We start from the raw sequence: 14,359 nt of genomic DNA, 5'->3' as shown, positions 1-14,359 counted from the left end.
TCTTAATTTTAAAAGATAAAATCAACAAAAATAGATTTGAAAAAAAAATCATAACAAAAATTCAAAAAAAAAATAAAAAGAATGTAAAACACCATGAATTACTATTGTAATCCATAGTGGAGTGCGTGTGTTGGATGAACAAAGATTTTTCTCATATCCTTTAATTTTTGTTACTTCATAAAGTTTAATAACATAGTTTTTTCTCTAAAATTATTTTTTTAACAATATAAGAAAAAAATAAACTATAAAAAAATTAAGTTCAATTAAAAAAAAAAACCTCACTATATTTATAAATTGTGACAACCTGAGTTACCTTCACAAACACACAAACCACACTAGCCTCTTAGAAAAATAAAAATTTTTTTTACAACATAATTTTTTTTTTTTTTTTTGAAAAAAATTACAACAAAAAAAAATGAAAAGAAGGAAAAAAATACCATATGTTTAGGAAAAAGAAAAAGAAAAATGAATATGAAAAAAACACTATAAAAATTCATAATGTTTTGTGCGAAATGCTTTAATAATTTCCCTTACATATTTTAGATTTTCTTATAATATGTATTAGATATAGAAAATTATAAACATATTGTTTGGAATATTGTGAATTAAATTGAATTTTAAAACTGAAGTCACATATTTAAATTAATTTTGTATTTAAAACTTTTTACCGTATTAATTTGAATTTAAAAAAAAAAATTAAATTATAAAAGAATTGACATGAACAAATTAGATTTGAAACCTTCTGGTATATTATGATGATACTAAAGAAAAAAAATAATATTAAAAAATACTGCTCTTTCTTTTATTCAAAAACCATACAAGGCAACTATCTTATCACCGTTTCTTTCGTGTCTTTGACTCCACTTTCTTTAACCACTGCTTTCTTGTAAACAAAAGCTTTAGGTTTTTTTTACTTATTTTGAAGTTGTAATTTTTTATTGGTGATATCTTTTAAATTATTAGAACCATAAATTATGGTTATTTGTAAGATTATTAAAATTATATTAGTCGTTAACTTGTTTATTTAATAATGTGATTTGTATTATTTTGAAATCTATTTTATTTAAGTTTAAAATTATTAATATTATATTAATTTTTATTTAATGTTTCTAATTTTTTGTATCAATATTCCAATGAAATGATTTTGAAATAATCCATAGAACATAGGATATGACACATTAAATTGCAACTTAGGTGACCCAATGGAAACTAAATAGAAGGAAAAAAGAGAGATCGTGTTTTTGGTAATTGTTTTTTAAAATTGACTTTTTCCAAAGTCTAAACCAACCCATTAATCATTGTCTTGTGAATTTATTAAAAGTTTGACTACAAATAATTGTCTGGAAAGTCTTTTTTCTTCTTCTAGAATAACCCTTCAATACTTGATTTAAAGTGATAACTAAGTTTTACTATAATAATAATAGTAATTATTATTATTATTATTATTATTATTAATTAATTAATTAATTTTTATTTGACAACTCATTCACGTTTTTAGTTTATTTAATTATTTTTTAATGTTCTTTAAATGCATTCAATCAATGTATACATTTTTTTCTATTCAAAATCGAACTGATATATCAAATAAAAGGGGGGAAATCTCAAGATATAAATTATAAGCCACAAGTTTGCTTACTTTTCTTTAATATTTGAAGTTAGAGTTTTAAAATTAATATTTATTTTTCCAAAACAAATTTGATGGTTTTGGTACCGTTGAAAATACATTCCTCGTTGGTCTGTACTTTGAAAAAAACACGTGCGGGTGAAGTGTCTTTCGTGCAGCTGTTTCAGTTTTGACTGTTTGCTAGGTTTTAACAGTTTGACCAACAAAAACCAATCATGAACGTCAGATGTTTTGATCGGACGGCTTGAAACAGATAACGTGTAAGGGGTAAGCTTGGCCGCACGTGACCATGTATTAATTTTACAGCTGTAAAGGGTGTAATGATGACCCTTGTCCTAAACCAACCACAACCAGACAAACAAGTGGCCGCAACTGTCGCTGTAAAACGTTGAAAGAGTCACGGTAAAAAAAATAGCCCACTACACAATGGTGAAAACTGAAAACGACTTGGCAAAAGAGCCATGATTCCCAACACACATTAGAGGAACCTTCAAACATAATTTTGAAATTTTTAAAGTGATTTTTGTCTTACGCTCCCTTTATATATATATTAGTAGCTTTATAAATGCAGTTTAATTTTTTTTAAATTATTAATGATTTTGGTATGGGAATATAAGAATTATTAAAAAAGCATTTAAAAAAATCAGCTAAAAACAATCTCTTTAAAGCAATTTCCTGAGTGAGATTTTTTTTTTGACTTTTATAAAAATCTAAAAAAATATTAATTTAATTTTTTTAAAATAAAAAATACTAGCTAATACTTTAAGTTTTCTTTGTTGGAAAATTTGTAAGATTACTTCCTATCCCTTTCAGCTTTTAAATATACTATATATCTAAATACCGATGATTAATAATTCAAATAAGAATATATTCTTGTTGTGAAAAAGCCTAGGCAAAAAAGTGTATATATATCAAAATTATTGCAACATCTATAAAACATTTTTGATTTTTTTTATGATAAATACGCCCTCTAAAAAGTTTACATACCAATCAAGATATATTTTTTAATAATATTAATAACATATTATCTATATCAATTCGATGCATTTAAATAAAAAAAAAATCTAATATAACAACAAAACATTGTTCATACTTAAACTTGAAAATCTAGTGTATATTTAAACGACATACAGAATGCGTTTTTGGTAAAAATGACACCGAAGCCAACAGGGAGAGCAAAAGACAGGCAGCCTTGGAATAAATTCTCACATCCACCACGCTCTTACCACTCTCCTCTCTCTGTCTCTCTCTCTCTCTCTCCACCATGAAATCAAACTTTCTCGAAACACTTAAGAACCCATAAATCCAATTCCATTGTAGTTTAAATCACTCTCATTTAATTCCAAGGAATTCAATTCACTTGAATACCCTCAAAAAAACATTTCTTTTCCAAGAAAAAAATGGTTTCCCTTGAAGATTCCCACTCCCAACACTCCACTTCTAGTCGCTTCCCCTTAACCTCCTCTCCTTCCTCCTCCAAAATCATCCACCGACACGTCGGCCGTTCCATGCGCACTGTCCGTTCTGCTCTCTTTCAGACCGACTCATCCTTCAGCAACTCAGCTGCTTCTACTCCCTTTGTGTCTGAAAACTTGACTGAGTCTGTCATCGACATGCGACTCGGCGAACTCGCGGCAACCTTAAGCATAAATAGTAATAATATTAGTAATATTAAGAATAAGACGTCGTCTTCGTCGGCATCGCCAGCTAAATCTGCTGAGGAGTTTCTTGATATTTCAGAAGCTTTTTCTGATTTCTCAGGCTGTAGTTCTGATATTTCTGGAGAACTGCAACGTCTTGCATGCTTGCCGTCGTCTCCGCTGCATCGTGATGGCGAGTTAGAGAAGAAGAACCCTTCAACGGAAATTGTAGCTGAGCCCTGTCATGGGTTTTTACAGAGAGAATCGTTTTCTACGGAAATCATTGAAAGTATTTCTCCCGAAGATCTTCAGCCGACGGTGAAGATCTGTGTTGATGGGTTGCAGTCCCCCTCGATTGCTGTCAAAAGATCTGCTGCGGCGAAGTTGAGGTTTTTGGCAAAGAATAGAGCGGATAACCGGGCGCTGATTGGTGAGTCGGGGGCGATTTCTGCTTTGATCCCTCTGCTTAAGCAAAGTGATCCGTGGGCGCAAGAACATGCGGTGACAGCCTTGTTGAATTTATCATTGTATGAGGAGAATAAGAAGAAGATTACGAAATCGGGTGCTATTAAGTCTCTTGTTTATGTGCTTAAAACTGGGACTGAAAATGCTAAGCAAAATGCGGCCTGTGCGTTGCTTAGTTTGGCGTTGATTGAAGCGAATAAGAGCTCGATTGGAGCTTGTGGAGCGATACCACCTTTGGTATCGCTTCTAATTAATGGTTCTAATAGAGGAAAGAAAGATGCGTTGACGACATTGTATAAGATTTGTTCAATAAAGCAGAATAAAGAGAGGGCTGTCATTGCTGGGGCTGTTAAGCCATTGGTGGGGATGGTGGTGGAGGCGGGGGCAGGGATGATGGCTGAGAAAGCAATGGTGGTGTTGAGTAGTTTGGCTGCAATTCAAGAAGGGAGAGATGCTATTGTTGAAGAAGGCGGGATTGCTGCACTTGTTGAGGCTATTGAAGATGGTTCTGTTAAAGGGAAAGAGTTTGCCGTTGTTACTTTGTTGCAATTGTGTAGTGATAGTGTTAGAAATCGTGGGTTGCTTGTTAGAGAAGGAGCGATTCCTCCTCTTGTTGCACTTTCCCAGAATGGGAGCATTCGCTCTAAGAACAAGGTAATTTTTTCTTAATTCTGATGGATCGAGTATTAATTTCACAGCTTTTCAAGTTAATTTTTAAGCCCAATAGTCATTTGTTTGTGTTATTAATGTTGTGATGGGAGTGGTGTTGATGGTAGTGGTGGTGTTGGTGCAGGCTGAGAGGCTACTTGGGTACTTAAGAGAGCCAAGGCAAGAGGCTGCTTCATCTTCAAGCCCTTGAAGAAGTGGTGGATTTTGAATGTTTACTATTCTTGGATAGGTAATTACTAGTACTGATTAGAATGAGTGGTTGGTTGTCATTGGTTTGTGTGTATATAGGCAGTGTTTTTTTGATGGTTTTGTACAGTGCGTTTGAGAAATCTGAGGGATTGATTAGCGAATGGGAAATTAGGGTAAGCTAGGGAGTAATAATTGTAGACTGATTTGTTTTAGATGTATGAGTTTGACTTAAACTAGGTTTTGGAAGTTGGGGGTCTGTAATTCTGATGGGTTTTCCAGAGGAGGAATACTCGCTTGCTTTGTGGGGTTTGGTTTGGTTGGTTGATGAAAATTAGGGTCTTGTGCCTTGTGTTTTGCTTGGAAGACCCAAGTTCTGTTTACTGATTGTCCTGTTTAAACTAGTGAAGATCAATGCTACTACTTGGAGCATTTTTTGTTGCATCTTGTAGCTTGAATTCAATGTATGCTGTTGATTTCTGTTTTTGCTAATAAGCAATTTAGATTGAGTAGATCTTATGCTTAAGATTGTGACAGATTCTATGTTCTTGATCTCTCCTTGTGACGCCTAGTTCTTGTCTCCTTTAGACATGCCTGGAAAAGGACTGGTTAAATCTGATATCTGGGAGATGCAATCTTTTACTTTCTATGGTCATGTCGATTTCTGTCTAAGAAAGATCAGGCAAGAAATCTTTGAAATCTTTTAATGATGATAAGGACTCCTGGACATTCACTCAGACAAGAATTATCCCGAGTGCTGTGATTTTGTTACCCTGGCAATCTGTTACTTCCTTCCTCCATAGATTACCACTAAAACTTTCTGCTGCCTAAGGGAAGGCTGTGGCGTCATCATTTATTTGATGGAATTGAATGTAAAGGTTGAGAGAGAGGTATTATTTATTTGATGGAAGCACATGAACATGCATGGTAGGTCCCTATGATTTGCTCGTCTTTGGTGTGAAATCGTTTTTTTCTGCTGTGTGCTTTCCATCACCACCTGTCTCTCTGTTCTACTTGCTATGATCTCTACTGAGAAAGTCCTCCACCTACTGCAACCCCACCATGGAGATTTCCTTACAGCATATAAGATATGATATCTTTATTATCTTTCCTTGTCGATGTTCATTGTGCATTAGCTAGCTGGCAGAGCAGGTATGTCTTGGACCAAAAGACCAAATTCAGGCAGTTCACTGACATGATTTATGTTTTCGATCTTCAAAACGAACAACTTGCAACTTATCATGGATAACTTAGGCCAACTAACCGTCCTCTCACCAGCAACAGTCCCTTACTGTTGAGGGATGTTTCCCTCGATGCAAATGCTTTAACCTTTCTCTGCATCACCATCCATGGTCAATTTCGGCTGTCATGCTGCAACAAAACCTTTGGTAATGAATAATTTCGATGCAAACAGTGCCATCAAACAACAAGGATTGCTTTTCTCATGGCTGGACTTGGGTCAATGTCATTGATGGAGATTATTTTAATGTTCTTTGACAATTTGATGTCAGAGTGGTTCAACATTTCTCTGTGTATTTTGTCCAACTCATTAATGTGGTGGATGATTTTTGGAAGAAATGGATACTCTTATCCAATCAGTTTCTGCCGCCGTCACCAACTTCCTAGTCAAAGCAAGCTACAGGTTTTAGCGGAAAAAAAAAAGGCCTAAATTATATATATATATATATATATATATATAGAAAAGACAGTAACGTTGATTGGTTAAAGAAATAGACACAAGAAAGCTATCTTCGGATAATTTAAGAATGAAATTTTTGTACATTTAAAAATAAAAAAGAATACTGATTGGAGAAGAGTATCCAATCTTAATAAAAGCAACCCATCTTTTTTCTTTATTTTTTTAAATCTATCTGTCTACCAAGACAGTCAGATTATATGATTACATATGTATAAAAAATCTTTCTCATTTCGAAAGTTCGAGTATATTCCTTGTAAAGAAAAAAAAAATACTTATTCTGAGTTAATGTATATTTAAAAATATAGTTTTGATTGTTTTTTAAAATGTTTTTTATTTAGAAATATATTAAAATAATATATATTTTTTTTTTTTTTAAAATTATTTTTGATATTAACATATTAAAAATGATCTGAAAAACATCAAAAAAAATATTAATTTAAAATTAATAAAAAAAATTTAAAATATTTTTAAAATACAAACACAAATCAAGTATAACTCAAGTGAAGAGCAAGATAGTTCTGCAGCTCAAGTGTCGGTTCCTTTTCTTGCTTCTACGCTGTTGGTTGCAAGCAGGTATGAAACATTGCAAAGCATGAAGAGCATTTACTATTAACAAAGAGAGTTAACACCAGAATTGTTGATGAAGTAGGATTTTTAATTACAGTTACGTTTCATGGCTAGTAGTTCTCCATTGGAAACAAGAGGTTTGCCAATGGTGGAAACTGTTCATTACAGTAAACACTTGATCTTGTTGCTTGTAAGTGATTCCTCAACAGGCAACGTCGTTATGTGGATTCAACTTGGTCCTTGGATTTTTCCTTCTTTCGACCAAATAAGCCTGGTCTGTAACCATCCTCTAGCAGCTTCTCCACCTCCTCAAATTGCAGGCCTTTAGTTTCAGGGACTAGGAAGTAGATGAATATGAGGCTTATGGTGGAAATTCCGGCGAATACGAAGAATGTGCCACCGGCACCAAGAGCTTCCGTGAGACTTAAGTAAGACTCGCTCACGATCAGATTTGAACACCAATTGGCCACAGCAGCAATGCCTCCACCAACACCTCTATATCTCAACGGATAGATTTCTGAGTTCACAATCCATGGCACGGTTCCCATTCCAGGTGAATAGGAAATGATGTATAGTCCAAGGAGTATAACAGCAAGAAATCCGAACTTGCTTGGGCAACCCTTCTCGAAGAACACACGATTTTCAGCACGGCATTCACCCCTCACAACCTTGGATGAATCCAGGCAGGCTCCAGGATGGAACTGACAGTGTAGGAAATAAATATCAATACCAGTTTGACAACATGAAAACTTCAAAGTCTATAATGCAATCAAATTAACAGTAACATTTCACTTAATGTGGCAAGGAATCATGTAAGAAAATTATGCAATGTATTGCTGAAGGACTGAGAAAGGTGAATGAACTTACTTCGCTGGCTGCGTTAGAACAGAAAGCACAATCTGCTTTCAAGCAAGTCATACAGCTCCACCTCGGTGCATCTGTGGCTGTCAGGTATGCTGAGCAAGAAGAGTTTGAGCCAAAGTGAGCTGACTCGATTCCACTGATTTTCGGAGCATGGCTAGCAGCTTCCATAAATACAACTGATAAGATCACGAGGAAGAAAATGATTCCAATCATTGAAACAAGCATCAGCCTTCTCCTTCCATATCTGTCGACAAAACACATGCTAACAACGGAGCCAACAGCATTCAGGCCAGAAGTGATGAGAGAGAGTGACAATGCAACAGAGTTCGAAGCAAATCCAGCAAACTGCACAATGGTCGGGGCATAGTACATGACTGTATTTATACCCACAAATTGCTGAGCAACTTGGACAGTGATACCGGCATAAAGTCCCCTGCGAACTACACGGTTTTTCAACGCACTCTTCACTTTAGCTATCATGCCCTCTCCAAGGGCAGCTTCATCAGCCTTCTCAGCGTCAACGGATAGTTTCAAGGCATTCAACTCATCTTCAACCTCATGTGCAGTATAGATTTTCTCCAAGATTGCCCTCGCCTCATCTACCCTATCCTGAACAAAACGTAAGCAAATAGATAAACGGTTACGAGCACATAATGTTCGCCATCTTAAGGTAGATTAAACTACATTGCAGTAGCAAAAATGTGTCTTTAAATAGGGAGAATCCATCAAAGATAATTTGCAGACCAGATATCTACAGCCTAGTTACTCTGAGACATCACAAAGATCCACAGGGTCATGACTAGTCTCCGAGGACAGCATAAATTTTGCGAGATAGGTTTTTTGTCTTAGAATAGATATAACTATGTGGGAAATTTCTCTAAGGAGCATGATCAGAACCTTTCTGTAGAGCCATCGGGGAGACTCGGGGAGTGAAAGCATCAACACAAACTGGACCAAAGCTGGGATTCCAGCAACTCCGACCATCCATCGCCAGGTTCCAGGAGCCTGAAACATGATTTTGCAACCTTAAAAATCCTGTTAACTTTGAGAGGTTTGGGGACAAGTATTGATTGCCCGTACACATACCTTGGTGAAAGCAAGATTGATTAGATAAGACAAAAACTGCCCTCCAGTAATCATCAATCCATTTGTGCTAACGAGTGCTCCTCGAATTCTTGCAGGTGAAGCTTCTGAAATGTAAAGAGGAGCGGTCATGGATGCCATTCCCACTCCCAAGCCAACCAGAATCCTTCCGATAATAATAACCCAGGGATTTGGAGCTGCAGCCATGACAATTGCGCCTAAGAAGAATACGATATCTGCACCTAAAATGGCCACTCTCCTGCCCCACCTGTCATTCATATATCCACCAAATGCAGCTCCAATAATAGCTCCAGCGACAGCCATGCTCACGATGGTTTCCTGCACGATACAAATTAAACAACCTTATCAAAGCATGAGCAGAGGCAATTTACATCCATCTCTTGACCCTCTCTCTCAAGAAACTCAACGTAGTATATCATATATCCTAACTCGCCTGCATCCATGTATTTTTGTCAACATCTTCGAAGTCATCACGAATATAAAGCAATGCGCCAGAAATAACTCCTAAAAATTTCCATAAGAAACAATTAATTATGAACTTTCCCAAATCAATAACACATACCTTGGATCACAAATTAAAGCAAACTTATTACGGTAACGTTATGAGACAGATACAGAGATAGTTCAAAAACTGTCTCTGTCTTCGTCCTTCTAACCAAACAGTTTTTTTTCCCTTCTGTGTGTGTCTCCTGAACACTAACCAAATGCAACATAAGAGACAAAATAAGTTTATAAAATCTATCCAGGATTAGCTTAATGTAACCTGTATCATAACCAAAAAGAAGCCCTCCAATGCCAGCTGAAAATGCAAGCCTCATAATATATGGAGTCTTCCATACAGTCTTCCAGCATTCTGTAAACTCTGTCTTGTCAGCTGTGGTAACTCCTCCTTCCACCATTTTTGCAGATGGAAATAGATTTCAACAAATTTAACTTATGAATTGAGTGACAATCTGCAAATACACAACCATGAAGATGATCAGAACCTTAAAAAACCTTGACAACTATTATTTCAGCATAAAACTTTGAACTGATCAAATTAAGAATCTTGATCACTTTCTATATAATGACCAAAAAAAAAAAAACTGAGTGTTGATCTTATTACTGTGATACCAATAATCACTGAAAGGTTACACCAATCGTTGAAAATACTAAAATATTTAACCTTTCAAGTACGTATTCATTGATTCAACACTCTTTACTTTTGCATGCGAAGGGTTATTTCCAGTTTTCTCTAATGGATATGTTCAAAGTCCTTGTATTGAACATACACAGTACTTTTTTGATACGGCATTTAAGAAGATAAAATTTATTAAAATTTGGTGAAAATGATTTGGATTTCTCGATTTTAGATTGCAAGTAACTAAGGATTCGTATTAGAAATCTGACACAACAGTGAAATTCTTGGCAGGTTGAAATTAATCATCTTGGAAACCCAATCTCTTTTTTAAATGGATAAATCATAAAAATAAAAAATAAAAAATATTCATGGATTGGATAAACCAAACAAAAACCAAACGCCAATATTTCTTATCTAAATGCTGCATGTACTTCTTTTCCTAGCCCAACAAAACCATTTCCATAGAAAAAATAAAAATAAACAAAGCACAAGAAATAGCCTATAAGACTGAACATTTAGTTCAAAAGAAATTAAAGTAAATTTCAATACCAGAAATGATCTTACATAAGGGCTTCTTTTTGTTGGCTCTCTAAGTTATTTGTCCCTACAGACTGATTGTTCTTCAATCTAAAGGCAATGGCTGCATCAAGAACATGCTGTTCTTTGCATACAGACCATTGAAGATGAACCTGTCTCCTGTTTATTTTCCGGCACCTTGTGAGATGGGATGACAAGTGCTAATTGCAAAGGTTAATTGTCCATTTATGTCTGCCTTTTTTTCATCTTTAGAAGGGTTTTACTTATTATGAGCCCATGCTTATCTCTTATCCATGGATTTTTATAGCCTTTAAATTCGGAAACTGATCATATTAGATAGGGTACATAGTTGCAATCAAACCGAGTCCACAGGTCCTCCAGGCTGTGCCATTTTTCCTCCCATATCTATCTTCGACAAGCATACTAATGATGGATCCGAGAGCATCGAGGCCAGGAGTAACCAGAGAAAGGGCTAAGGCCACTGATTTTAAAGCAAATCCAGCAAACTATACTATAGCCGGGAATAGTACATGAATATATATATATATATTATAGATGCCTTGCTGAGCAACTTGAACTATAATGCCTGCATAGAGTCCCCTGCAGACATCCCCAGTCCACCCTCTTTCAATTTTGCCCTTTAGATAACAAATAAGAAGTAATTGACCATCAATTTTGCAATGTAAGGATCCAATCGATGAGAAACAAAGTTCGACAATCAAAATGAAAAAAAAAAAAAACCACCGCTTGAATCTATAGTTTGTGAGGAAGTGCAAATTAAAAAAAAACTACATAGTAAAACTCTTCTCCTCTTAGTTTTGTTATAATTATAATGCAATCATGTAAGAAGGTAAGAAAACATTTCACTCAATGTTTTATTTCACTGTTTTAATAATTGCATTTGTATATCTATTATGCAATTCATGAACCTGCAGCTTAATTTCGTTTCGACTACAGAGAGATAGATTGTCTCAAAAAAGATGCATGTCTTTATGATTTTGTGTTGCATCCTTTTCGTGCTTCCTTTCGGATGGTAAGCAATTTATAGTTAATCTCGTTCAAATCAAAAGAAAATTAAAAAAATATATGGACCTGTGCATGTCATCACCGAAAAGAAGACCTCCAGTTCCAGCAGAGAAGGCAAGCCTCATAATATAAGGAGTCTTCCATGTTACCTTCCAACATTCTGTAAGTTCTGTCTTATCTGCTGCTTTGACAACACCTCCTTCCACCATTTTTATTTCCAGTTTTTCCTACACCTTAAAAGGTCTCTTGGCTGAGTATGGAATGTGCAAACTGTATAGAAAAACTGGTCAGAACTCTAAATTTTATGGCATCCGTTAAACAAAAAACGACAATTGGAATATATATATATATATATAACATGAATTGGGAGTTGAAAGTTTAATAAAAATGAAAAATAGAGAGTATTCGATTTATGAAAAATACAATGTCAAGAATGGGATTCGAACCCATGCCCTTTCGGACCAGTACCTGAAACTGGCGCCTTAGACCAACTCGGCCATCTTGACCTTTGTTGCTTCATTTCAGGTTAGACTATATATAATTATAATATTTGAAAGTAGAGACTATTCCATTAAAGTAAAAGGAAATGTCAAGAATGGGATTTGAACCCATGCCCTTTCGGACCAGTACCTGAAACTGGCGCCTTAGACCAACTCGGCCATCTTGACCTTTGATGCCAGGTTACATTTTAAATTATATATATATTTTACTTTATGAAATACCAATAAAATTAATATATATTATTTTCTTAAAGATCCTAAAAGAAAAACAACAGTTGTATCGGCCGAGACAGCTTCAAGCCCATACCTGGGGACTCCCAAAAGCAATTTGGATTAAAGTATGTTTGTTTTTGAGTTTGATTTTATAGTTGTGATTTAAAATAATTGAGTTTAAAAAAAGTGTGGTTAGATGAGGTTAGTTGGATTTAAGTGTGTGTTTAGTAAAAATTGTGATTAAAGTTTATTTGCAGCAAAGAATATGTATAAAATATTTAGTGGTTGTATTATTGTGGTTACTTTTTAAAGTGTTTTTTACTTGAAAATAAATTAAAATAATGTATTTTTATTTTTAAAAAATTATTTTTGATATCAGTGTATCAAAATGATCCAAAAACACTAAAAATTATTAATTTAAAGCAAAGAAAAAAAATTAAAAAGTTTTAATTTTTTTCAAAAGCGCTTTTAAAATACAAAAATAAACATGTTTTATGAAATTCAATTAAAAAAAATATAAAAACTATTTCACAAAAAACTGCGTTTTAAACTCTAATTTTTTAGTGGATTCCGTAATACAAAACGTAGTTTTTATAATTATCAAATATTTTACTTTGTTTTTTATACCGCAAACATAAAAACAAGTGCAAAACAAACACAACCTAAATTTTCCAAATTGTTTAGAACTGTTTATGCACGGTAGAAATAATATTTTTTATATATATTTTTATCTAAACAAAATACATATATAATTATAGTGCACGGGTATTTGATAGTTTTTTTTAGCCTTTTCAAATCGGCTTGTACTATCCATTTGAATAAATTATATTGTGCTGATTTTTTGTTTGCAAGTTTTTATTACAGCCCATATCTTAAAATCAAATTGGCTAAAAGATTTTTTAACCATATGAATATTTAATCTAGCTAGAGGTTTCTTCCACGACCACAAGTCCCCTAAAACAACTCGACAATAAAGATCAAATTCACGTAGTGTGTGTGTGGAAGTGTTGGCTACTTTTTATAATGATTTTTATTTAAAAAAATATTTTTTTTATCTTTTAAAAAAATAATTTTTTACATTGACATATCAGTACAATAAAAAAAATATTTAAAAAAGTTAATTTAATTTCGTTTTTCAAAATTTAATAAAAACCAGATACCATCAGTAGCGGAAACATGGAATGAAACCTCTACCAACTCTACAAAACCCCTGAATAGTCAAATCAAACATTTTAAAAAGGTGTGGCATTCACCTCAAAGACATGGCCTCTCCTGCACTTCACAGGTTTTCTGCAGCCGTGCAGCAGTACATGGAAGGCGGGGTCCTTCTTCTGCATGTCTCCGATACCTAACTGCAAGCCTTCATAACCCTTCTGCTACGCCTTAATTGCTAAAGAATTGACAATGCAGTATCAATACCATTAATTGAGTATGGTATATCTGTCTGCCAGTCTACCTTGCCCTAACTAGCTCGCAGCTGGATACGGCAGCACTGCAAATCAATGAAGGAATGTGTGGATGTTCTTTTTATGTGGTTTTAGTTTTGAGGGTGTTTTCCACCTCTCTGATACATTAAAATGATCTTTAGTCTGCGTTTAATCGGTATTCTCATGTTTACTATCTTCGTTTCGTGTTTTTTGTTACGAGATCGATGATGAACAGAGATCACGTAAATGATAAGACGAGGAATATTCTGATTTACTATTCGACTTAACCCTCGAGAATAATATGAAAGAATGCAAGCGTGTAAGGTATGGGGGGTGATAATAATTTGTGGCCCATTAAAAGTATGGCAGTGAGAGGCCATGGCTTCAATTGTTTTCAGTGATAAGAACAGCAAAAACAGATAGCTTGATGGTAACGGTTCACAATCGAAGTCTAAAAAAAACCCAGAATATTTATGACTTTATGCTGTGAGACTGACCATGGCCCCTTTCAAGATGCAAGAATCCTCCCTTTTCTTGTTTTATAGCGATGGCTACATCGATAATGAATATGTTGACAGCAAAGTCTCACCAAGTAAAATTTACATGTCTTTGCAAATGACAATCTACATATTGACACTGATGATCAATCTTGAATTTTTATTTTACTTTTTAACAATTCAAAATATTGTCGTATCAGTTCTTATATATTATGAATATT

At 34.3% G+C, this 14,359-nt stretch overlaps 2 protein-coding genes and 2 non-coding genes across 4 annotated transcripts; 1 reads left to right on the top strand and 3 right to left on the bottom strand.

The window, feature by feature from the left end:
- Nucleotides 1–2,833: 2,833 nt before the first annotated feature.
- Nucleotides 2,834–5,028, top strand: LOC118044529 (uncharacterized). Its single transcript, XM_035052850.1, has 2 exons — nucleotides 2,834–4,383; nucleotides 4,523–5,028. Exons 1-2 carry the CDS (start codon nucleotides 3,025–3,027, stop codon nucleotides 4,586–4,588), a joined length of 1,425 nt encoding a protein of 474 aa, XP_034908741.1. The 5' UTR covers nucleotides 2,834–3,024; the 3' UTR covers nucleotides 4,589–5,028.
- Nucleotides 5,029–6,890: 1,862 nt separating this feature from the next.
- LOC118044532 (inositol transporter 4) lies at nucleotides 6,891–10,688 on the bottom strand. Its single transcript, XM_035052859.2, has 7 exons — nucleotides 10,503–10,688; nucleotides 9,582–9,771; nucleotides 9,252–9,322; nucleotides 8,801–9,136; nucleotides 8,612–8,719; nucleotides 7,718–8,323; nucleotides 6,891–7,551 (listed from the first exon to the last, which is right to left on the bottom strand). The coding sequence occupies exons 2-7, from the start codon at nucleotides 9,715–9,717 to the stop codon at nucleotides 7,069–7,071; spliced, it is 1,740 nt and encodes a 579-aa protein (XP_034908750.1). The 5' UTR covers nucleotides 9,718–9,771; nucleotides 10,503–10,688; the 3' UTR covers nucleotides 6,891–7,068.
- A 1,238-nt stretch (nucleotides 10,689–11,926) lies between these two features.
- On the bottom strand, nucleotides 11,927–12,007 carry TRNAL-CAG (transfer RNA leucine (anticodon CAG)). The gene has a single exon. It is a non-coding gene; the product is annotated as a tRNA-Leu (tRNA).
- An 81-nt stretch (nucleotides 12,008–12,088) lies between these two features.
- On the bottom strand, nucleotides 12,089–12,169 carry TRNAL-CAG (transfer RNA leucine (anticodon CAG)). The gene has a single exon. It is a non-coding gene; the product is annotated as a tRNA-Leu (tRNA).
- Nucleotides 12,170–14,359: the final 2,190 nt, after the last annotated feature.

The sequence above is a fragment of the Populus alba genome, chromosome 16, assembly GCF_005239225.2.
Source record: "Populus alba chromosome 16, ASM523922v2, whole genome shotgun sequence".
Classification (NCBI taxonomy): domain Eukaryota; kingdom Viridiplantae; phylum Streptophyta; class Magnoliopsida; order Malpighiales; family Salicaceae; genus Populus; species Populus alba.
The sequence above is the reverse complement of the archived record's forward strand: the minus strand, read 5'-3'. Positions and strand labels throughout refer to the sequence as shown.

Bases quoted from the DNA above. Each gene is read 5' to 3' on its own strand.
- LOC118044529 (XM_035052850.1), top strand. From the start codon at position 3,025: ATGGTTTCCCTTGAAGATTCCCACTCCCAACACTCCACTTCTAGTCGC. The intron at 4,384-4,522 runs GTAATTTTTTCT...GTGTTGGTGCAG, and splicing joins GCATTCGCTCTAAGAACAAG to GCTGAGAGGCTACTTGGGTA.
- LOC118044532 (XM_035052859.2), bottom strand. From the start codon at position 9,717: ATGGTGGAAGGAGGAGTTACCACAGCTGACAAGACAGAGTTTACAGAA. The intron at 9,323-9,581 runs GTTACATTAAGC...GGAAATTTTTAG, and splicing joins TCTTTTTGGTTATGATACAG to GAGTTATTTCTGGCGCATTG. The intron at 9,137-9,251 runs GCGAGTTAGGAT...TGTATCGTGCAG, and splicing joins ACAAAAATACATGGATGCAG to GAAACCATCGTGAGCATGGC.